Source organism: Nicotiana tomentosiformis, chromosome 2, assembly GCF_000390325.3.
Source record: "Nicotiana tomentosiformis chromosome 2, ASM39032v3, whole genome shotgun sequence".
Classification (NCBI taxonomy): domain Eukaryota; kingdom Viridiplantae; phylum Streptophyta; class Magnoliopsida; order Solanales; family Solanaceae; genus Nicotiana; species Nicotiana tomentosiformis.
Window position 1 is genome coordinate 108,866,238 of NC_090813.1, and position 23,901 is coordinate 108,890,138.

At 38.3% G+C, this 23,901-nt stretch overlaps 1 protein-coding gene and 1 non-coding gene across 2 annotated transcripts; one reads left to right on the forward strand and one right to left on the reverse strand.

Annotated features, from left to right (window-relative positions):
* Nucleotides 1-933: 933 nt before the first annotated feature.
* LOC138905373 (uncharacterized) lies at nucleotides 934-2,805 on the reverse strand. Its single transcript, XM_070193885.1, has 4 exons — nucleotides 2,533-2,805; nucleotides 2,200-2,451; nucleotides 1,325-1,653; nucleotides 934-1,210 (listed from the first exon to the last, which is right to left on the reverse strand). The coding sequence occupies exons 1-4, from the start codon at nucleotides 2,803-2,805 to the stop codon at nucleotides 934-936; spliced, it is 1,131 nt and encodes a 376-aa protein (XP_070049986.1).
* Nucleotides 2,474-2,580, forward strand: LOC117275780 (small nucleolar RNA R71). Its single transcript, XR_004505978.1, has one exon. It is a non-coding gene; the product is annotated as a small nucleolar RNA R71 (small nucleolar RNA).
* Nucleotides 2,806-23,901: the final 21,096 nt, after the last annotated feature.

A 23,901-nucleotide genomic window follows, 5' to 3' on the forward strand; every position in this document is an offset into this window, starting at 1 on the left:
ATGGAGAAAATAGCAGCTGATTTTTGGAGCTTGTGAGTTGTTTCGATGGAGTTTTCAAGTGGATTTATATGGTTGGATCTTAGATGGTATTCATAGTTTTGTAGAAGATCGAAGAAGAAGAACAGTAACCATCAAAAATGAAAAAAAGGAAACCCAAACCAAAAGCTGCGCTTTTCCCCTTTCTCTAGCGTCTTTGTTTTTCCTTTTTTTTTCGTTCCCTGCTTTCTATTGCTACTCCAGATGTACGTGTGTGTGTTTTATGTCTGAATTTGGTATGTTAATCATCCGAAACTCACCCGAGGCTCCCGGGACCTCAACCAAATATACCAACAAGTTCCAAAATATCATACGAACTTAGTCGAGGCCTCAAACCACGTCAAACAACATCGAAATTATAAGTCGCACCTCGAATCGAATTATGAGTTTTTTCAAAGTTTCCAACATCTATAATTTACACTGAAATGAATCAAATCAATCCGGAATGACTTTAAATTTTGCACACAAATCATAAATGATGTAATGGAGTTGTTCCAATTTTTGGAATCAAAATCCGACCTCGTTATCAACCAATTGACTTACGGTCGAATTTAAGAATATTTAAGAGCTTCATTTTCCAAATTTTTCACCGAAATATGCCGAATTGCCCTACGAACTTCTAAATCCAAATTTGGACATATGCCTAAGTTTGAAATCACCATATGAAGCTCTTTATATCATAAAAATTCTGTTCCGGAGTCGTTTGCTCAAAAGTCAAACTCCGGTCAACTCTTTTCATTTATGCTTCAAAAATAAGAATTGTTATTTCCAGTTAATTTTGGATCTTCTGAAAACCAAACTCGACCACACACACGGGTCATAATACATATCAGGAAGTTGCTCGGGACCTTAAGTCACTGAACGGAACGTTAATTCTCAAAACGACAAATTGGGTCGTTACATCTCATCACTGGAGTACTTCATAATCCTCTTCATCTGGAACACCACATTTTTGTTACCCACTCTAAGCATGAGCTGCCCTTCATAGATATCTAGGATAGCTCTGCCTGTACATAAGAATGGCCTCCCCACAATAAAGTCTACGGCGCAAACAAATTTGTCCACCCATACTAGAATATCCTCGATGATTCCCTCAGGCAAAATGGTGGTCTGGTCAGCCATTTGTAGATATAATGGTATTGATTTGATCATTCCAAGCTCACCTTCCAGTTTTCTGAATACAGACAGAGGCATTAGATTTATTGACGCACTAGAATCTCATAGGGCTTTATCGAATTTTCCACTCCCCAGCAAGCATGGTATGGTAAAGCTTCCTGGGTCCCCATACTTTTGGGGAATTTTATTTTGTAATATGGAACTGCAGTGGGCATTTAACTTGACCACGGTTGCCTCTTCCAGTTTTCTCTTGCTAGATAAGATTTCCTTTAAGAACTTTGCATAAGCAGGCATCTGAGTGAGTACCTCCGTGAAAGGAATGTTCACATAGAGTTGCTTGAGCATTTCCAAGAATTGACCAAAACATTTGTCAAGTTTTTCCCGCTTCATCTTTTGGGGAAATGGCAGAGCTGGCATATGTCTACTTTCTTTAATCTCCTTTCGTAAACCACTACTCTGGACTTTCTGCTCTTCACTCTCTTTTTCTACTGATGTCTCTGCCTACTTACTCATCATTTCGGGTCTAGCTTTTACCGCTGGATCAGCCAATGTTTTGCCATTTCTCAGAGATACAACTTTGATTGTTTATTTTGGGTTCTTTTCAGTCTCAGAGGAAAAAGTCCCTGGAGTCCTCTCAGATAACATATTTGCAATTTGTCCCAATTGCCTTTTTAAATTCCGGATGGTTGTTCCTTGAGTCTCAAATTTTTCTTCTGATTTATTGATGAATGCCTTCATGAGATCTTCCATACTAGATTGATTTGGTTGTTGTGACTAGTATTGCTTCCTCTGCTGGTTTTGGAAACCTGGCGGTCCTTGATCTTGAGGTCTGGGATTATTTTGCTGCAATGAATTCAAGCTCCCGCTAGGTGAACTCCACGAAAAACCCGGACGTCTTTGACCCATAGTATTATAGTTATTTCCACCTTGGTAGTTTACTCTATTAAAGTTCCCCACTGCGTTGACTTCCTCAGCTGATGCTTGACACTCGTGTATAGGGTGTCCCAATCCACAGAAGTTACATGCTATTTGCGGCTAACTTTGTACCTTAGCTAATGTCAGCTTTCTTATCTCTTTAGCCATGGTGTCTAGTTGGGCTTGCATAGATGTGTTAGAGTCCGCCTGGTGAACCCTAACTGATTTTCTTCTGTCATTACTCTCAGTCGGCCATTGGTTAGCATCCTCAGATAATTCATCAAGGATTAAGACAACCTCCTCTGGCATTTTCTTCATTATTGGACCTCCACATGCAGTATTCAGAGTTCGTCGTGAGGACGGTGTTAGTCCATCCCAAAAATCCTGGAGTTGCATCAACAAATCGATTCCATTATGCTGACACTTCCTAACTATCTCCTTGAATCGTTCTTAAGCTTCAAAAACCGTTTCTGTCTTCTTCTGGTAGAAATTATGAACTTTCCTTCTGAATTTTCCTGTTTTTGCAGTCGAAAAATATTTGTCAAGAAAAGTTTTGGTCATATCTTCCCATGTCCTTATAGAACCTGCGGGTAAGCTGCGAACCCATTGCTTCATGTCATCCTTCAGTGAAGAAGGAAATGCCCTTAAGTAGACATCATCCTTTGATACTTCATTGTATTGGAAGGTGTTCATGATATCATCGAAGTCCATCAAGTGAGTATTAAGATCTTCGTTCATCTTTCCTCTGAAAATGCAATTATTTTGGATAGTTTGAAGCAAACCTTGCTTCAATTTGAAGTTGTTTTCTTCTATGGGTGGAGGTCTGATACTTGACATTCCTTGATTATATACAGGGCTAGCATAGTCACCCAATGATCTTCCCGGTCGGGGTACTGCATTCTTGAACTGGTCTTCGACCAAAGGTCAGTTTAGATTGAACCTTCGACCCCAATTTAGTTCAATTGTTTCATCAGCAATCCTCCGTGCAACTTCTTGTTGTGCTGCCTCCCTTGCAGCTAAGTCTACTCCTTCATTGTCCTTTGAGTTGAAGTTTGTACCAATTTTTTTGTGTTAATTCTCTTTCCTTTCTTAGATATCGCATGTGTTTTTCCAACTTTGGTTCATATGGTATCACTTCCCTTGAAGAGGATCGAGTCATACACCAGAGAAATCAATATTTGTACCTTGCGCGCAAGTGAGAAAAACATGAATACACTAAAGTAAAAATTGGTTCCTGAATTAGTACTACAATTTATTTTTAACACTATCGATTGTAATCCCCGACAACGGCGCCAAAATTTGACGAGCGCAAAATACACACTTAAATTATGCTCACTAGTCAATGATAGTATAGATTAATTATCGTCTCCACAGGGATTGGAATTTAAACAGTGTTTGAATAATCTCTAGTTGATTACTATCCAGGAAAATTAACACTTGGTTGGATATCTATTACTACGATTAACTATTGAAGTTCAAACGAATAACAATTGATCACTAAAAAGAGCAAGTGAGCCCGAAGAAATATTTATGAGGAAAACAAGGGTAATTGACTAGATAGGTGCATGATAACTGAATCGGGATCCAATTCTTTAGTTAATTCACTCTATGATACGATCGATTCTTACGAATTCAACCGATTATCAGTTTACACTTGAATCTAATATTCCTCTTTTGATTAAACACTAGTTTCAATAATTAACCTAATTGAAGCATGGCAATCAATTGCAAGAATAAAATGATGTTTATGATCTAAAGGGTAATTTCTCACGAATATTCCCTATTTTCTCATTCAATCAACAATTCAAGAGGCTCATTTGATTACCTATTTGAATTATGAATTTAAACTAGAGCATAAAATGTGCAAAAATTTAATATCAAACTTCGCTTTTGATTAAGCAAAATACTAATTAACTTCACAATACAAATCAAGCTCCATCAATTAATTCTAGCAAGTACCAAGAATAAAATCCCTAATCAAGCTATTGAAACACCATATTATCAACACCCAAATGTAAATTACTCCATAAAAATGGAGTAGGATATCTCAATTAAGTTTAAGAACAAAGAAAACATCAATTCTAAAGACTTGATACAAACTCTCATATTGCACTGATTGTAGATTGAAATCTTGATGAATTCTTGAGTCTTCTTCCTTGGTGGATCTCCAATATTTTCTAAGTCAAAAATGCCTAAAAATCCCAGGTACCCACTTTTTAGACGAGTTGAGCTTCATATAGGCCAAGAGGAGTTGCCTCCAAAATTATAAAAATAGGCTTGGAAAATTTTCCGAACCGGACGTGCGCGACCGTACACCTGGGCAGGTGATCACGCATATGGCCGCGCACTTTGGGCAATGTTCTACTCCACTTGCGCACCCAGTGCGCGGCCGCACACCTGGGTGGCTTCCTTCTCTATTCTTCGCCTCTCTTCGCTAAGTGCATTATTGTTCGTTAATCCTTGATTATGATCCCAACTTAATCCATGGGCCTTTACTCAGACTTCAAAGCTCCATAATAGCTCAATTTGCTCCACAACCTCATCGTAAATTGGAATCGCTCCTACATAGCATAAAATACACACTCAGTGCAAAATAATACCATTTAAAACTCAAACACTAGTAAAGTACAACGAATTAGAGTGTAATTAATGTCCAAAATACGCTATTATAGCCTACCATCAGGGTACACACGCAAAGCGCGTACCCTGAGATTAGTACTATATTAAAAGCACGAAGGCCCTTAGTGAAATATCATTCGCCTTTTTTATCCTTTAAAAATAGAGTTCGCACTTGACAAAATAGTCATTTAATTATTATCCTAATATTTAGTACTTTGAAATCGACTAAAATTTTGATTATTAAATATTTACTTATTGAATTAGGTAAGAAGTCCTAAAGTTTAGGAATTTTAAGTCAATTAAAATTCTACGTTACATAAACTATTTTCTTTATTTAAAATATATATGTAACTTATTAATATTTCTTATATGTTACTTTTCACGGATGTATATTCAATGAAAAAGAGTAAATTAATGAAGTCTTGAATAGCATCATATGATGCATTATGACTTGTGTGAATCGCCGATTTTGGTATTCAGGTTATTCGGAATTGATTTGGAAGAATGAATTTCATGTTTAAAGCTTTAAGTTGGAGGCATTGGCCAAGTTTGACTTTTGTGTATTTGATCCCAGATCGGAGTTTCAATGGTTCTGTTAGGTCCAGATGGTGATTTTCGACTCGGGTGTGTACCCGAATTTGCATTTGGATATTTCTAGAAGGTTTCGGTGCTAATTGGCGAACGTTGGAAATTTGAAGGTTTAGAAAGTTCATAAGTTTGATCGGGAGATGACTTTGATGATATCGGGTTTGGATTGTGGTTTCGGGAATTTGAATAGCTTCGTTATGTTATTTGGGACTTTTTTGAAAAATTTGGACTCATTCCAGGTTGATTTGATATGTTTCGGCACGAGTTTTGAAAGTTGAAAGATTCTAAGTTCATTAAGTTCGATTTGAGGTGAGATTCATGGTTTTGATGTTGTTATGCGTGATTTGAGGTCTCGAATAGGTTCGTGTTATATTTTAAGACTTGTTGGTATGTTCGGAGGGGGTTTCGAGGGGTTCGGGTGAGTTTCGGGGTGGTTTCGGACCATTTCTAGGCCATTTTTAGATGCTGGGTTTTGGCTTCAGGGGGTACATTGCGATTGCGTAGAATTGGTCGTGATTGCGAAGAGTAAAATGGGAAACATGGTCCTGTGATTCGCAATCGCGGAGCCATTTTCGCGATCGCTTAGAGGAATTTCTGCTGTCACTGATCCGACTTTGGAAACTTATCTGTTGCAATCTATAAGTAATTTGGAGATAATCCAAAAATGAAAGTTGTAGCCCTTTGTGTTTAGCTTTTAGAAAATCAAACTGTTTGTAATTTAGAGTTTTGTACAAAAGGTTATGGCTGATATACTATAGACTATCTGAGAAGAGTTTGGGAAGGATTATGGAAGTTTGTTCATCGCGATCGCGGGGACATAGCCTCAATTGCATAGGGTAAAAATTATCCTGGATTTTTTTTTAATCACGATCGTGAGGTTTGTGACCGCGATCGCGAAGGGTATCCTGGAACAGTATATAAAGTACTCTATTTTGAAGGTTTCAGACATTTTAGCATATTTTGAGCTTTGGAGCTCGGATTGAGGCACTTTTTGAGGCGATTTTCACTACATGGATTGGGCTAAGTTTTTTCTATTCGATTTTGATTGTATTTCATGAATCCATCTTCGATTTTGGAATTTGATTGATGACTTTGAAAGAGAAATGGGGGGGGGGGGGGGGTTGTCTAAACTTTCATAAAATGAATTTTTGAGTTTTGAACATCGATAAGGAGTCAGATTTGAGTGAAACTCATATTGTTGAACTTGTAATTTAATGTGTTATCGAATTTTATGAGTTTTGTCGGGTTTCAAGGTGCGGCCCCAAGTTTGAAGTTTTGGTTGACTTTGGGCTTTTGATTAAATATTCGACCTTTATCATTTGGAATTGCTTCCTTAGGCATTATTTGATGTATTCGAGTTACTTTTGGCTAGTTTTGAGCCATTCGGAGGCCGGTACATGCGGGATGGTGTTTTTAGTGTATTGTTTGGCTTTCTCAATATTAGATTCAGCTTGTTTGAGGTAAGTAACACTTCTAAACTTGGTGTTGAGGGTATGAACCCCTGGATATACGTGATATGTGTTTAGTATTGAGGTGACACACATGCTAGGTGAGGGGCGTGTGGGCGTTCACCATGTGAATTATGACTCGATAGATTCTATGGTACTGTGTAGTGACCTAATGTTGTTTCTATTCATGAAATTTCTATGTGCTAGAGTAATTGAGTTATGATCTATATTAGAGACCATGTCTAGGCTATATATGTATCCTGTTGAGGCCCACTGAGGTCATTTCTGCAGTTGAGTTATTTGCTTAAATTGCAATTACATACTCAGTCATACTCATTCATTTGCATATCATATGTCAATCTCTGTTGCTATTTATTGATACATTATAAAATCATTTTTGGGCTGATTTTCATGACATTGTCAGCCCGAGAGACTAAAGAGATTGATGACTAAGTGAGGTCGATGGCATGTTTGTGTGTGATATTAATGAATCGGGCTGCATCCCGCAGCAGGTATTATTGATTCATGCCATGATTGGCTTATTATAGCGCTTGGGCCGGATCTGCCCCTCCGGAATCTACACACCGGCAGTGAGCGCAGTTGCTATTGATTCTTTGGGTTGGATCTGCCCTGTACAGTGCCAAGTGCGAGTGCGAGTGCCGAGTGATTGGGAGGACTGAATTAGTGTGAGGACTGAGCGTCACGACCCCAATTTCCCTCCGTAGCATGTCGTGATGACACCTAGTCTCTAAGACTATGTAAGCCTAACAATTATGCGGAATAACAGAATACAAAACTAAAACTCAAGTCTCAACATATAAAATAAATCAAACCGCACTTCAGAATAGTTACATCACCCAAAACCCGGTAGAAATAAGTCACAAGCTTCTAAGAAAAATACTAAGTGTCTCTATACATCAGAGTCTAAAGAGAATAAGGAAAAATAAGAGAATAAGGATAGAGGGGGACTCCGAGGTCTGTGGATGCTGGCAGATGTACCTTAAAGTCTCCACGTACAGGCTATCTCAACGGTATCTGGCATGGTAGGAAATAACCTGGATCTGCACAAAACGATGTGCAGAAGAGTAGCATGAGTAAACCACAACGGTACCTGGTAAGTGCCAAACCTAACCTCGGTAGAGTAGTGACGAGGTCAGGTCAGGGCCCTACTGGAATAAAATAAACAAAGCAGAAGATATAATAACATAATGGAATGACTGAGAATTTAAAAATGAGAAATTTCAAAAAAATAACAACATAGCAAAAAGAGATAAACAACAAAGGTGGTCCTGAGGTACCGTCTCGTAGTCCCAAAAGTAAATACATAACAGGGGAGCTCCCGAGGTACCGTCTCATAGTCCCAAAAGTAAATACGTAATAGTGGAGCTCCCGAGGTACCGCCTCGTAGTCCCAAAAGTAAATATGCAACAGGGGAGCTCCCGAGGTACCGCCTCGTAGTCTCAAAAGTAAATATGCAACTCATAACCTATGAAACAACGAGTTTACAGCAAGGAATCCTACAGTTAAAGTCTGAATACAAAATCAAGGAGAAGCATGTAATTCAACTAAGCATGTTGCAAAAATTGCAAGTAAGAGTTAAAACACGTAGACATGCGACATTAGGCTAAACATGATGACTACATATGCTAGGGCAACTCGGTTAATGAATTAAAAGAAAACTACTCAGCAAGAATCGGATTTTTCAACATTTAATCCGAGTACACACTCGTCACCTCTCATACACTTCCTTCACATTTTGAAAATACCATAACAGTACCAAAACCTAAGGGGAATTTCCCCCACACATGGTTAGACAAGTCACTTACCTCAAACCAAGCTCAGTCAGTCAATAAGAATGCCTTTCCTTCGATTTTCCAACTCCAATCGGCTTGAATCTAGCCAAAACAATTTCATACTATAAAATTATAAATATAACTACAAGAAACTAATTTAAATAATGAAATTAAGACTTTAGCAAAGAATTAAAAATTCGGTCCAAAAAGTCAATCCGAGCCCACGCCTCGGAATCGAGTAAAAGTCATAAAATACGAACACCCATTCGACATTGAATTCATCCATACAAAAATTACTCAAATCCGACCTCAAATCGCCTTTAAATTCCCAAAATTTCGGTTTAAGAACTTCCACCATTTTCCCCCAAATTTCTCAACCCATATTCTTAACTAAATGAAGAAATAATTGATAGATTAGTGGATATTAATAAAAAATGAGTGTAGAATCCTTACCCAAATGTTTCCTCTGAAAATCTCTCAAACGTTTGCCTCAATCCGAGCCCTATATCCCAAAATATTAAGAAAATGGCAAACTCCCGATTTTAAACCATTCTTCCCAGCACTTCCGCTTCTGCGATTCAACTAGTCGCTTCTGCGGTTGACCAACCGCATCTGCAGAAGGTCATTGCCACTGGACAACCGCTTTTGCGGTCCATAGCCCGCTTCTGCGGGTGCGCATATGCGCAAACACGTTCCCTTCTGTAGACAAACCTCCCAAGCACTCGTCCGCTTCTACGATCATTCTTCTGCAGAAGCTACTCCGCTTTTGCGGCCTTCACGCCACACATGTGACCACATGCCATTTCCTCCAGCCCCGTATCTACGCCCAAATGCTCGCTTCTGCGAGCTCGCACCTACGGTCAATCTTGCGCAGGTGCGATTGCACCAGAATTGGTGCACTTCTGTCATTCTCACAAGTCCAAATTTAATCCGTTAACCATATGGAATCCACCCGAGGCCCCCCGGGACCTCAACCAAATATACCAACCAGTCCTATAATATCATACGAACTTTGTCGAGCCTTTAAATCATATCAAACAACGCTAGAAACACGAATTGCTCATCAATTCAAGTCTAATGAACTTTAAAACTTAAAACTTCTACATCCGACGTTGAAACCTATCAAATCAAGTCTGATTGACCTCAAATTTTACACACAAGTCATAATTGACATTGCGGACCTACTCCAACTTCCGAAATCAGAATATAACCCTGATATCAAATAGTCCACCCCCGGTCAAACTTTCCAAAAATCATCCAATTTTCCAACTTTCACCAATTGACGCCGAAATGACCTACGAACCTCCAAATGAACATCCGGACACGCTCCTAAGGCCAAAATTACCCTATGGAGCTATTGGAATCGTCAAAACTCCATTCCGGAGTTATCTTTGCATAATCCAAATTACGGTCAATTTCTAGAACTTAAATTTCTAATTTAGGGACTGTGTCCCATTTCACTCCAAAACCAAAACTCAAAACTTCCGGCAAGTCACGTAACCAGAAAATGAGATAGAGAAAGCAATAAATAGGGGGTTAGGGGCTAATACTCTCAAAACGGCCGACCGAGTCATTATAGAGTGACTGAGAGGACTGAGTGAATTGATACTCTGAGAGTATGCATGTGGTTTTATCACTGTGTTGCATTGCATTTGACATGCACACCTGACATGCTAGTATAGAGATGCATTTTCCCATGATGTACTGTATTACGCCATTCATGATTTCTCATACTCATTGACATGTAGGCATAAGATGTACTTTCCTCATGCCATATGATAAGTAAACATTTACCTGTTGAAAGTTTTGGGAAGAATCACAGTTTTTTTCAAACTTACTCATATTTTGGTGATTTCGGTAAATGATTTGGGTTTTACTATTATACTTGAAAATCATGACTATTTTCCGTAATTGTGAATGAGCTGAGCATCATATCTCTAAGTTATTTCTTTTATCATTTTTATTATATTGTTATGAACTGTTGTTGGCTATTGGTGTTGGACTCCGACCTTTGTCCCATCTCGTCATTACTTTCAACCTAAGGTTAGGTTTGTTACTTATTGAGTACATGGGGTCGGTTGTACTCATACAACACCTCTGCACCTTCCATGTAGATTTTTTATGTTGATATTGTGGTGTATGGAGGAAGCTCGCATTGAAGACGTACCTGCGTTTCGGTCATTGCTGCCTTTTGTTCTTGGTAACTTTAAAATTATCAATATGTTCATGTATATTTCAAATAGATATTGTATTTATTTCAGACCAGCTTTGTAAACTCTAAATCTTAGAAGCTCATAATTTGTTATAATTAATTGAAGGTTTATATTGATGGATCAGGTTGCACGCCGCAATAGAATTTAATTGAAAGATTATATTGCGGGAACGTGTTGCACGCCGCAACAGAATGATAAAAAGAATAATTGATTGTGACTGCCGAATTGGCCTCGATTGTTGATATGTGTTACATGTTTTACCTATATTCCTGCTTTATCCTCGTCACTACTTCGTCGAGGTTAGGCTCGGCACTTATAGAGTACATGGGGTCGGTTGTACTCATACTACACTCTGCACTTTTTGTACAGATACCGGAGTTGGTCCCAGCGGCGTACTGTACACTTGCTCGGATTCAGTTACCAGAAGTGACTTGAGGTATAGTTGCACGACGTTCGCAGCTATGAAGTCCCCTTCTACTTTATCTTACCTGTGTATTTTCTTTCAGACAACTTTATTTTTATTCAAACTCTTATTTGTATTATTTTAGAAGCTCGTACACTTGTGACGTCAGTTCTGGGATGGTATTTAGACATTGCTATTATTCTGGTGTATTCACTTTAGTTCAGATTTTATTTCAGTTAATTGGTTTCTTTATTATCATTTAAATTAAATTGTTAAAATGGCTAATTTATTCTAACGTGAGCTTTCCTAGCAAGTGAATTATTATGCGCCATCACGGTACCGAATGTGGGAATTTTGGGTCGTGACAAGCCGGTATCAGAGCACTAGGTTACCTAAATCTTAAGAGTCACGAGCAAGCTTAGTGGAGTCTGAAGGATCGGTACGAATACGTATGTACTTATCTCTCAGAAGTTATGGAGTTTAGGAACAATTTCACTTCTATTCTTATCTGTCGTGCGATTTTATTCTATCATTGATGATTGAACTCTTCTATTCTTGTTCTCTCACAGATGGCGAGAACATGCACTACACCTACAGTCGGACAGGAGCCGGAGCCCTCTGTGACAGTTGCGACTAGGGGCAGAGGCCGAGGTTGGGCCAGAGGCAGAGGCAGAGCTCAGCCTTGAGCTCGAGTAGCAGCACCTATTGTGGAGCCTCAGGTGGATTTCGATGAGGAGGTTCCAGCTCAGACTGTACCTGTTTGACCAGTTTAGGTCCAGAAAGGATTCATAGCTACTCCAGTACATCAGGACGCTTTAGTCCGTTTGGTGAGCCTAATGGAGGGTGTGACCCAGAATGGTACATTTCTAGTGGCACCAATCGTCTTATAGGCTGGGGGAGGAGCACAAACTCCTACTATTCCTGCTTCGGAGCAGGATGCTACCTAGTATCTCTAACGACCCGACTTGTTATTTTGAGAATTAGCATCCCGTTCCGCGGCATAAGATCTCGATCAGCTTCATGATGCGTATTATGACTTGCGTGTGTGGTCGTGTTTGGTTTTGAGAAGAATTGGGATCAAATTGGAAGAACAATTCTTATTTAAGAAGCTTAAAGGAAAAGAGTTGACAAGAGAGTTAACTTTTGAGCAAACGACCTCGGAATGGAATTTTTACGATTCCAAAAATTCCGTATGGTGATTTCGGACTTAGGCATATGCCCGGATTTTGATTTGGAAGTCCGTAGGACAATTCGACGCATATTGGCAAAAGTTGAAAAATGGAATTTAGAAGTTTGATCGAGAGTTGACTTTATCGATATCGGGGTTGGAATCCGATTTCGGAAGTTGAAATAGGTCTGTAATGTCATTTATGAATTGCATGCAAAATTTGAAGTCAATCGGAGTTGTTTTGATATAAATCGGCATCGATTTCGGAATTTGGAAGTTCATAGTTCATAGGCCTGAATTTGGGTTGCGATTCCTAGAATCGAGTTAGTTTTTATGTTGTTATGTGTGATTTGAGGCCTTGAGTAAGTCCGTATTATGTTATGAGACTTGTTGGTATATTTGAACGGGGTCCTGAGTGGCTCAGGTGAGTTTTAGGGTGGTTTCAGACCACTTTTAGGCCTTTTGGAACTGTTGCTAACTGATGTCGGAAGTGTGCTATGCGATCGCAGAGGTCTGGGACGTGATCGCGAAGAGTAAAGTGCAATCCAGGCCTTGTGGATCGCAATCGTGGAAGGAAGGACCGCGATCGCGTAGAAGGAAATTTTGTAGCCCTTGATGTCTAGTTTTCAGAAAGTTAAACCATTTATCATTTGGAGTTCTGTACAAAATGTTATGTCTATTACACTGCATGCTGTCTGAGAAGAGTTGGGGAAGAGTTAATAGAATTTGTTCAACGCGATCGCAGGACAATGGCCGTGATCGCATGGAGTAAATTTTTTTTGGAAACATTTGTGCTTCGCGATCGCAAAGAATTTTCTGTGATCGCGAAGGGTAAATCCCTAGACAGAACATATATTCGAAGGTTTGGTCATTTTCTTCATTTTTGGATTTTTGGAGCTCGATTTTAGGTAATTTTGGAGGGATTTTTCACAAGCTTGATTGGGGTAAGTGTTCTATATCCGAAAGTGATTATATTTCATAATTTTACCGTTATTTTCATCAATTATTAATGAATAAAATGGAAGAAATTGGGATTTTTTACAAAATCTTTCAAAAACGGAAATTTAAGATTTGGAGGTCGATTCGTTATTGGAATTTGATAAAATTGATATGGTTGAACTCGTTTCGGAATGGGTGTTCGGATTTCGTAAAAATTCTGTCGAATTCTGAGAGGCGGGCCCCGTGTTGACTTTTGGTTGACTATATAATGGGAAATTTTAAGTCAACGTTTTATTATCCGAAATTATTTCCGATAAATTTCAATGAAGTTATACAAATATTTTGATTAGAATGGAGCCGTTCGAATGTCGTTTCGCGCAAGAAGGCTATTATGGGATATCGGCCTAATTTCGTTAAGGTAAGTGTCTTGTCTAACTTTGTGGGGAGGGGGGGACCACCCGTTAGGATTTGAGATGATTGTGTCATTCGTGTTATATAATGGTCGTGTACGCGAGGTGACGAGTGGTACACGACCTATATGTGGTATTTGACCGGTTTGGATTGTTATGCTTCCTTCATGTAATTAATTGCAACTATCATTTCATGACTATAGCTTTTGTTGTTATAATTGTTTATACGTGCTTTACTTGAAATTGTTGGCACATGCTCCATCTTTGTTGTCAAGATCACCTTATATGCTACTTATTGATCGTATCCCCTCGTTGAATTCATGCTTTACCTGCTACATGCCTTAATTGTTAATTGATGCTCATAAATTGTGCCTTGGCTTATGGATTGTCATTTCCTTGCTATTTGATTTCGTGAGCTATCGTGTAGCCTTTTTCATTAGTTGTGACTTCTTTGTGTAGCCTCGTTATTTCTTTTGATTTTGTGGTATACCGTAGTTGGTTGTAAATTGGTTGACTAATATTGTGAGGAATTGAGTTGCACGCCGCAACAAATATGATTTAAAATGATAAAACTCATATCTTATTCGGAGATTTACTAAATTAAATGTTGAATATATTTTTACTCTAATTGATATCTCAACCTTCTCATCATCTTATTGTCGTGTAAATTGCATGAAATATTGTTATTTTATTTTACTTTAATAAATCCCAAATTTATCTCATTAAAACTTGATTGAATGTCATATTTTGTTTAAATACAATATTTTATCGGATCTAATATACTTCTAAACTAAACTTAATTGATATTCTATTTGTACAACCTCTCCAATATTTTACCTTATCTAAATCCTAAATTGGCTTGATGATTCATTTGATGCTTCACTATTTAATTTGAAAATTATATTTAATTGTATTTAAATTATTCATTGGTCATCTTGGTTGATATCGATACGGAAATTATACACATGGTAGCACGAGGATTTTGCCGTGCAAAAGTGATTCGAAAGATGTGGGCACAAGATGCCACATGTGTAAGAATTGGGAGTTGTGAACCATGAATTGAGATTTCGAGAAGTGATATCTCGGGTAATTTATGTTGAAATACATGCTTTATAAATGATTTAATTGACTGATTTACCATATGATTCCTTACTTGAACCCGTTCATATGTCATTTGTACTCTGACTATGTTGTTGTTTATTTACTTGATTATTTTCTCGTTGTCCTCTGTGTTCTCATTGTTGATTTGAATTGGAAAGTCTTTTGTTATTGGCCTTACAATGATATTCATTCCTTGTTAGTTTTATGTAACATTTGGTACAGGTTTATATGTCCGGTAGGTGTCTTGACCTGGCCTCGTCACTACTCTACCGATGTTAGGCTTGATACTTACTGGGTACCGCTGTGGTGTACTCATGCTACTCTTCTGCACATTTTTGGTCCAGATCCAAGTAACTCGGAGTTGTTGATATTACTGTAATGTGATCAGGAATTTCAGTAGAGACTCAAGATACACCTGTTATCGCGTTCACAGGCCTCAGAGTCACCTTCTGATATTTTCATTGCACTGTTGATATTTTCCCTAAGACTAGGTGCCATCATGACATCCTACGGAGGAAACATTTGGGTCGTGACAAGTTGGTATCAGAGCTCTAGGTTCATAGGTGATACAAGTCATAAGCAGGTTTAGTAGAGTCTTGCGGATCGATACGGAGACATCTGTACTTATCATCGAGAGGCAACATAAACTATTAGGAAATTTCACTTCTTTTATTACTTATTATGCGATACTGATTCAGCTTGAAGCATATACCTAATATTCATTTACATCCACTCGTGTATGAAATTGTGCACTCGGTATCAGCGGTGCACCGACGGTTTGCGATGCCGCGGATGGACTATGAGGGATCCAGGGATGCTTAAACATCATCTCAACGTGTGATCCCGATTGAAGGTGCAGATGTACTGAAGGGTCACTCGGTGATTTACTTGAGGGTGCAACGGATTCTTGTATCTGGTTGATGAGTACGAGCTGTGAAGGTTAGTATTTTGGATCATCGGACGTTGTTTCCTATGGCTTTACGCCAAATGGGGGAGTCCACTATAGACGGACATATTGCAGGGTCATGTTTTATATCAGTTCTGGCCTGAGATGTATATAGGTGATACTGAAAGGTTTCCAAAAATTTGCCCATATTTAAGGCCTGAGATTTTGCAGGTGATAATGTTGGGACTTGCGGTATGTCTGTGTCCTTAATAATCCTATACTTCAGTACCAAAGGAGTTAGAGAAACAACTTCAAATTTATAGAAGGTCTACTCAGTGTGGGTGTCTCGGTTGCGGCAGTATGGGGTGCCTCAGCGAAAGTACGGTGGTTGATGAGCTTATAGGCTACGTGATTTGTGCCAAGATTTATCTGTACATAGCTTTACTTTTGGGATCATTGTGTACAAATAGGGGGAAGTATTACCCAAAGGAAGATTCAAGGAATATGTGAAGAAATGGGTCAGCTCGGAGGTGTTGTGTCAGCATAGCAAAGGAAGGAATTGGCCTTTGGAGAGATAATTCTTCACTGGTGTTTGTGGCAAATTTATTAAAAGGGTAGACTAGCCAATACAACACCACCTACTTGGTCTCAGTTTTCAGAGATATTTTTGAGAGAGTTTGTTTTCTAGGCTCTACGGAATGCGTGGCTCACAGAGTTTGAACGTTTGCGTCAGGGCACCATAACGGCGTCAAAATATGCTATCAGGTTCAGTGAGTTATCCCGTCATATTCATACTTTGGTTCCTACAGCCAGAGAGCGAGTCTAGATTCATTAAAAGACTCAGTTATGATCTTAGATTCTGTATAACTCGGGGGCTACAAGCTGATACTTCATTTCAGCAAGTGGTGGAAATTGCCAAGATGTTAGAACGTGTTCGGGGTGAGGAAAAGGAAACTAAGGAGACCAAAAAGTCTCGAGGTTCTAGAGAATTCAGTCTACTCTGCAGCTATAACTCATTATGGCGGAGACTCGAGTAGTCGGTCAGCTCAGTCCGCACATCAGATTACTCGGGGTGTACTAGTAAGTTCTTTTAATGCACCAGCGGCATGAGATTCCTACAATGGTTATTCCAGTTATCCGGTACAAGCTCAGTATGAGCAGCCGAAACCGCAAAGGAGCTGTTATGAATGTGGTGATATTAGACACATCATGAGAAATTGTTTCAGACTTGGGAGAGACATATTTCATCAAAGCACTCAGGCTACGTGCCTCATTACAGTTACTACTCCACCTACACGACCAATTAGGAGTGGAGGGCATGCGAGTAGAGGGCGTCCTAGAGGTGGAGGTCCGGGCCGTTGATATATTTTCTATGGTATGGCTGAGGTCGCTACATCATATGGTGTCGTTACTAGTACGATCTCGATTTACTATAAAGGAATAATTTTCTTTACTTGATTCAGTTCTGAGTATCGATGCGAGTCCTCCTATTATGCTCCACTTATGAGTGAACTTCGTAATCCTGTAATCTCCTTATGTGTTTACTCTTATTGGGAGATTCTATGGAGATAGATGTGACTCTCATTTTGTTTTAGTCACTAAAAAGAGCGGTGAGGCTAAAAGTGACTTTCAACTCATTATGGTGAGTTTGATGTAATTTTTGGATAATTGATTACAATTTGTGACTTTTATGCCCTACTGGTATAGGGGTTCATTATGTGTTGTGATTTTGTTTAATGGAAATTATTAAAAAGAAGAAAATGAAAGATTTCGATTGGTACGACGTGCATAATATTTGTGATTCAAAGCTGAGGACAGAATCCTCGCATTTTAATATGATTTGATATGTTTAAACCGGGCTATGTGCCACGGTAGAAATTATACAAGGACGAGATCCTTGAGATAAAAATTTATGTATTTAAATTGTCCCTTGTGAATTTAAATTTGTACTATAGTACTAATAGAGAGTCATGCCTGTTAGGATTATTTGATAACTCTTTTATGTGTTTATGTGCATATTTAGCTATATTCGTACTGTAATTATTGAGTTTTAGCCTATGAAGTGAGTGCCCAGGTGGCGTTAAATGTGACTCATTAATTCGGGTAAGTAATTATGAGGCCTTCATGCCTCATGTCTCGTTGTCAATATTGTGAAGGTTTGAAATGAGATTTTTGTTAACATGAAGTTAATTGATGATGTTGTAATAGGTTATGAACAACTATTACGACCAGAGATGTAGTTATGGGCATATGCATATTGCGGATAAGTTATGTGGTTGTACAGTGCGAGTGTAGGCACTAGTTGCTACAGCCGGTTGAGACTAATACTGTGTGTTGATATGAAAATCGGACCCTTTTGAAAATGATTGGAGTGTAAGAAAATTGGTTCTAAGGTTTGTAAGTGTGGATAGGAAAAATAATTTCAATTGCGATGGTGTTGTCGGGCCTATGTAGGTTGTGATGACGTGGTATCACCCGCAAGTTTATGTGTAAGAGTAAAAACCAGCAATTTGATAACCTCATAATAATTCTTAGCACGTTCGAGGACGAATGTTTGTTTAAGAGGTGGACGATGTAACGACCCGACTTGTCATTTAGAGAATTAGCGTCATGTTCAGCGGCTTAAGATCTCAAGCAACTTCGTGATGCGTATTATGACTTGCGTGTGTGGTCGCGTTTGGTTTTCGGACGAAAAGTGATCAAATTGGAAGAACAATTCTTATTTAAGAAGTTTAAAAGAAAAGAGTTGACCAGAGAGTTAACTTTTGAGCAAACGACCTCGGAATGGAATTTTTACGATTCCAAAAATTCCGTATGGTGATTTCAGACTTAGGCATATGTCCGGATTTTGATTTGGAAGTCCGTAGGACAATTCGACGCATATTGGCAAAAGTTGAAAAATGGAATTTAGAAGTTTGACCGAGAGTTGAATTTATCGATATCGGGGTTGGAATCCGATTCCGGAAGTTGAAATAGGTCTGTAATGTCATTTATGAATTGCATGCAAAATTTGAAGTCAATCGGAGTTGTTTTGATATAAATCGGCATCGATTTCGGAATTTGGAAGTTCATTGTTCATAGGCCTAAATTTGGGTTGCGATTCCTAGAATCGAGTTAGTTTTTATGTTGTTATGTGTGATTTGAGGCCTTGAGTAAGTCTGTGTTATGTTATGAGACTTGTTGGTATATTCGAACGGGGTCCCGAATGGCTCGGGTGAGTTTTAGGGTGGTTTCAGACCACTTTTAAGCCTTTTGGAACTGCTGCTAACAGGTGTCGGAAATGTGATATACGATCGCGGAGGTCCGGGACGCAATTGCGTAGAGTAAAGTGCAATCCAGGCCTTGTGAATCGCGATCGCGGAAGGAAGGGCCACGATCGCATAGAAGGAAATTCTGCTGAACTGACCCAACTTTGGAAGCATATATCTTGCACTCTATAAAGAATTTGGAGATGATCCAAAAATAAAAGTTGTAACTCTTCGTGTATAGTTTTCAAAAAATCAAACATTTTTTCATTTAGAGTTGTGTACAAAAAGGTATGGATGATATACTATAGACTATCTGGGAAGAGTTTGGAAATCGCGAAGAAGAAATATCTGCTGCACAGGGCTGACTTTGGAAGCTTATATCTCACAATCTATAAGGAATTAGGAGATGATCAAAACATGAAAGTTGTAGCCCTTGATGGGGAGGGGGGACCACCCATTAGGATTTGAGATGGTTGTGACATTCGTGTTATATGATGGTCGTGTACGCAAGGTGACGAGTGGTACACGACGTATATGTGGTATTTGACCGGTTTGGACTGTTATGCTTCCTTCATGTAATTACTTGCAACTATCATTTCATGACTACAAATTTTGTTGTTATAATTGTTTATATGTGCTTTACTTGAAATTGTTAGCACATGTTCCATCTTTGTTGTCAAGATCACCTTATATGCTAATTATTGATCGTATCCACTCGTTGAATCCATGCTTTACCTGCTACATGCCTTAATTGTTAATTGATGTTCATAAATTGTGCCTTGGCTTATGGATTGTCATTTCCTTGCTATTTGATTTCGTGAGCTATCGTGTAGCCTTTTTCATTAGTTGAGACTTCTTTGTGTAGCCTCGTTATTTCTTTTGATTTTGTGGTATACCGTAGTTGGTTGTAAATTGGTTGACTAATATTGTGAGGGATCGAGTTGCACGCTGCAACAAATATGATTTAATATGATAAAACTCATATCTTATTCGGAGATCTACTAAATTAAATGGTGAATATATTTTTACTCTAATTGATATCTCAACCTTCTCATCATCTTATTGTCGTGTAAATTGCATGAAATATTGTTATTTTATTTTACTTTAATAAATCCCAAATTTATCTCATTAAAACTTGATTGATTGTCATATTTTGTATAAATACAATATTTTATCGGATCTAATATACTTCTAAACTAAACTTAATTGATATTCTATTTGTACAACCTCTCCAATATTTTACCTTATCTAAATCCTAAATTGGCTTGATGATTCATTTGATGCTTCACTATTTAATTTGGAAATTATATTTAATTGTGTTTAAATTATTCATTGGTCATCTTGGTTGATATCGATACGAAAATTATACACATGGTAGCACGAGGATTTTGCCATGCAAAAGTGATTCGGAAGATGTGGGCACAAGATGCCACATGTGTAAGAATTGGGAGTTGTGAACCATGAATTGAGATTTCGAGAAGTGATACCTCGGGTAATTTATGTTGAAATACATGCTTTATAAATGATTTAATTGACTGATTTACCATATGATTCCTTACTTGAACCCGTTCATATGTCATTTGTACTCTGACTATGTTGTTGTTTATTTACTTGATTATTTTCTCGTTGTCCTCTGTGTTCTCATTGTTGATTTGAATTGGAAAGTCTTTTGTTATTGGCCTTACAATGATATTCATTCCTTGTTAGTTTTATGTAACATTTGGTACATGTTTATATGTCTGGTAGGTGTCTTGACCTGGCCTCGTCACTACTCTACCGATGTTAGGCTTGATACTTACTGGGTACCGCTGTGGTGTACTCATGCTACTCTTATGCACATTTTTGGTCCAGATCCAAGTAACTCGGAGTTGTTGATATTACTGTAATGTGATCAGGAATTTCAGTAGAGACTCAAGATACACCTGTTATCGCGTTCACAGGCCTCAGAGTCACCTTCTGATATTTTCATTGCACTGTTGATATTTTCCCTAAGACTAGGTGCCATCATGATATCCTACGGAGGAAACATTTGGGTCGTGACAAGTTGGTATCAGAGCTCTAGGTTCATAGGTGATACAAGTCATAAGAAGGTTTAGTAGAGTCTTGCGGATCGATATGGAGACATCTGTACTTATCATCGAGAGGCAACGAAAACTATTAGGAAATTTCACTTCTTTTATTCCTTATCGTGCGATACTGATTCAGCTTGAAGCATATATCTAATATTCATTTACATCCACTCGTATATGAAATTGTGCACTCGGTATCAGCGGTGCACCGACGGTTCGCGATGCCGCGGATGGTCTACGAGAGAGCCAGGGATGCTTAAACATCATCTCAACGTGTGGTCCCGATTGAAGGTGCAGATGTATTGAAGGGTCACTCGGTGATTTACGTGAGGGTACAGCGGATTCTGGCATCTGGTTGATGAGTACGAGCTGTGAAGATGTGATGACCCGATAGGTAATCTTTAAATTTAAAACCTCAAATTGCACCATTCAGTTTTCCTCGACTTGGGTGCGCAGTCCGTAAATTTTTCCAAAAGTTTTTATGTGAAAAATTGATAAAAATGTGAAATAGTGCTTCAAAACTCATTTGAGCTGACTTCAGTCAACGTTTTGAGCAAACAGCTCCGGATCAGTATTTTGTCAGTTCCGGTAGGTCCGTATCGTGATTTGGGACTTGGGCGTATACCCAAAATTTAATTTGAAGGTCCCTAGCTTGAGTCATCGCCATTTATTGAAAATTGGAAGTTTGAAAGCTTAAAAATTTCAAAGTTTAACCACAAATTAACTTTTATCGATATCGGACCAGGATTGAGATTCCGAGAGTTGGAATAGCTCTGTTATGTCATTCATGACTTGTCTGCCAAATTTGGTGTCAAACAGTAGTTATTTGACGTGATTCGGACGACCGATTGATAAAATATGAATTCTTAAGTTTCATTGAAAATTTCATTTGGTTTGGTGTCCGATTCGTAGTTTTAGGTGTTATTTTGGTGTTTTGATCGCGCGAGCGAGTTCGTATGAGGTTTTAAAACTTGTGTGCATGCATGGTTGGGAGCCCCGAGGGCTCGGGTGAGTTTCGGACCATTTTTGTTCAAGAACACATGGCTAAAATTCTAGTGCCTCTCAATTCTGGTTTCCTTCTATGCGATCGCGGGGATTTGTCTGCAATCACGAAAGGTAGTTGGTCACTGAAGAGAATTTATTCCTTTGCGATCGCAAGGTGAGGTCTGAGATCGCATAGTTGGAACAGTTGAGTCATCGTGAACGCGTGGGCTACGCCGTGTTCGTGAAGAAGGAATGGGGAAGAAGCTGGGGAACACAATTTGTGCTCCGCGAATGCATCAGGGCATTTGCGATCGCGTAAGACTGAGAAATCGTTCTTCGCGTTCGCGTGAGTGTTGCGCATTCGTGAAGAGTTAAATTCTGGGGCAGCCTAATTTGTGCTTCGCGATCGCGAGGAATTGTCCGCGATCGCGAAGAGTAAAATAAAGCTGGGCAGAATTATTCTACGCAATCGCGGATGGATTTCCGTGATCGCGATGAAGAAATCCCTGGACAACAGAAATTAAGTTCTAGAAAATGGTATTTCATCCCATTTTTCATTATCCGTGATTTAGAGCTCGGTTTGGGCAATTTTCAGAGGAGTTTTCACAAATTCGAACTGGGTAAGTGTTTCTTATCCTATATTGATTATATTTTATAAATCCATTATTATATTCATCGTTTATTTCAGATTTAGATGAAAAAAATTGGAATTTTTATAAAATCTTCCAAAAATATAAAATAAAGATTTGAAAGGCAATCTGATGTCGGAATTCGATAATTTTGGTATGGTTGAACTCGTATCGGAACGGGTGTCCGAATTTAGTAATTTTTCATCGAGTTCCAAAAAGTGGGCCCATGTTGACTTTTGATTGACTTTTCTGAAAATGACTTAAATTAAGTCTCTTTCGAATTGTGAATAATTTCTAAAGCTCAAATTGAATTGTTGGTCAATAATTTGCTAGGTTTGATTGGTTTGGAGACTAATTCGAAAGGAAAAGCTGCGGTCGAGTGATCACTTGAAATTTGCAAAACAATGTAAGTGTCGTGGTTAACCTTGACTTGAGTGAATAGAACCCTTGAATTATTTTTTACGTGAATTTTATGTGTAACGATGTATAGGCAAGGTGACGAGTGCCTATGCGTCGTCAAATTGATTGTTTGCATATTTATCTGGAAATCATAAACTATTTTCTTTATCATGAGTTAATTATTATATTAATTATTTTTCTCATATTCTTTGTCAAATATTAAGTCTTGAATTCATGTTATAATTGCTACATGCTTATTTGATTTATGTGTCTTAATTGCTACCTGACATTTAGCATATTAAATATTAATTGCTTATTTTCTCCCTGATTTTCCACAATTAATTGCTACTTGTCATTACTTGTTTCCTAAATAAATTATAATTATTGTATGCTTTGTTGCCTAATAATTTCTTACTGAATGTGGTACTTATTAGAGTATTTTAATTATATTTAAGAGTTGTTAAATTATATTGTTGGAGCGGGTTGCACGCCGCAACGGAAATGAAAATGAATATATTGGGGGATCGGGTTGCACCCCGCAATAGATTATATTTTAAGTTTATATAGTTGGAGCGGGTTGCATGCTGCAACAGAATGAGAAAAGAAATAATTGGTTGTGACTGCTGAAATAATTTCAATTATTGTTATGATTTACATGTCTTTTCTCTATTCTTGTTGTTATTATTATTATTATTATTATTATTATTATTATTATTATTATTATTATTATTATTATTATTATTATTATTATAATTATTATTATTATTATTATTATAGTGTGGGTTGCTCTAGTGGTGAGCACCCTCCACTTCCAATCAAGAGGTTGTGAGTTCGAATCACCCTAAGAGTAAGGTGGAGAGTTCTTGGAGGGAGGGAGCCGAAGGTCTATCGAAAAACAGCTTCTCTACCCCAGGGTAGGGGTAAGGTCTGCGTACAC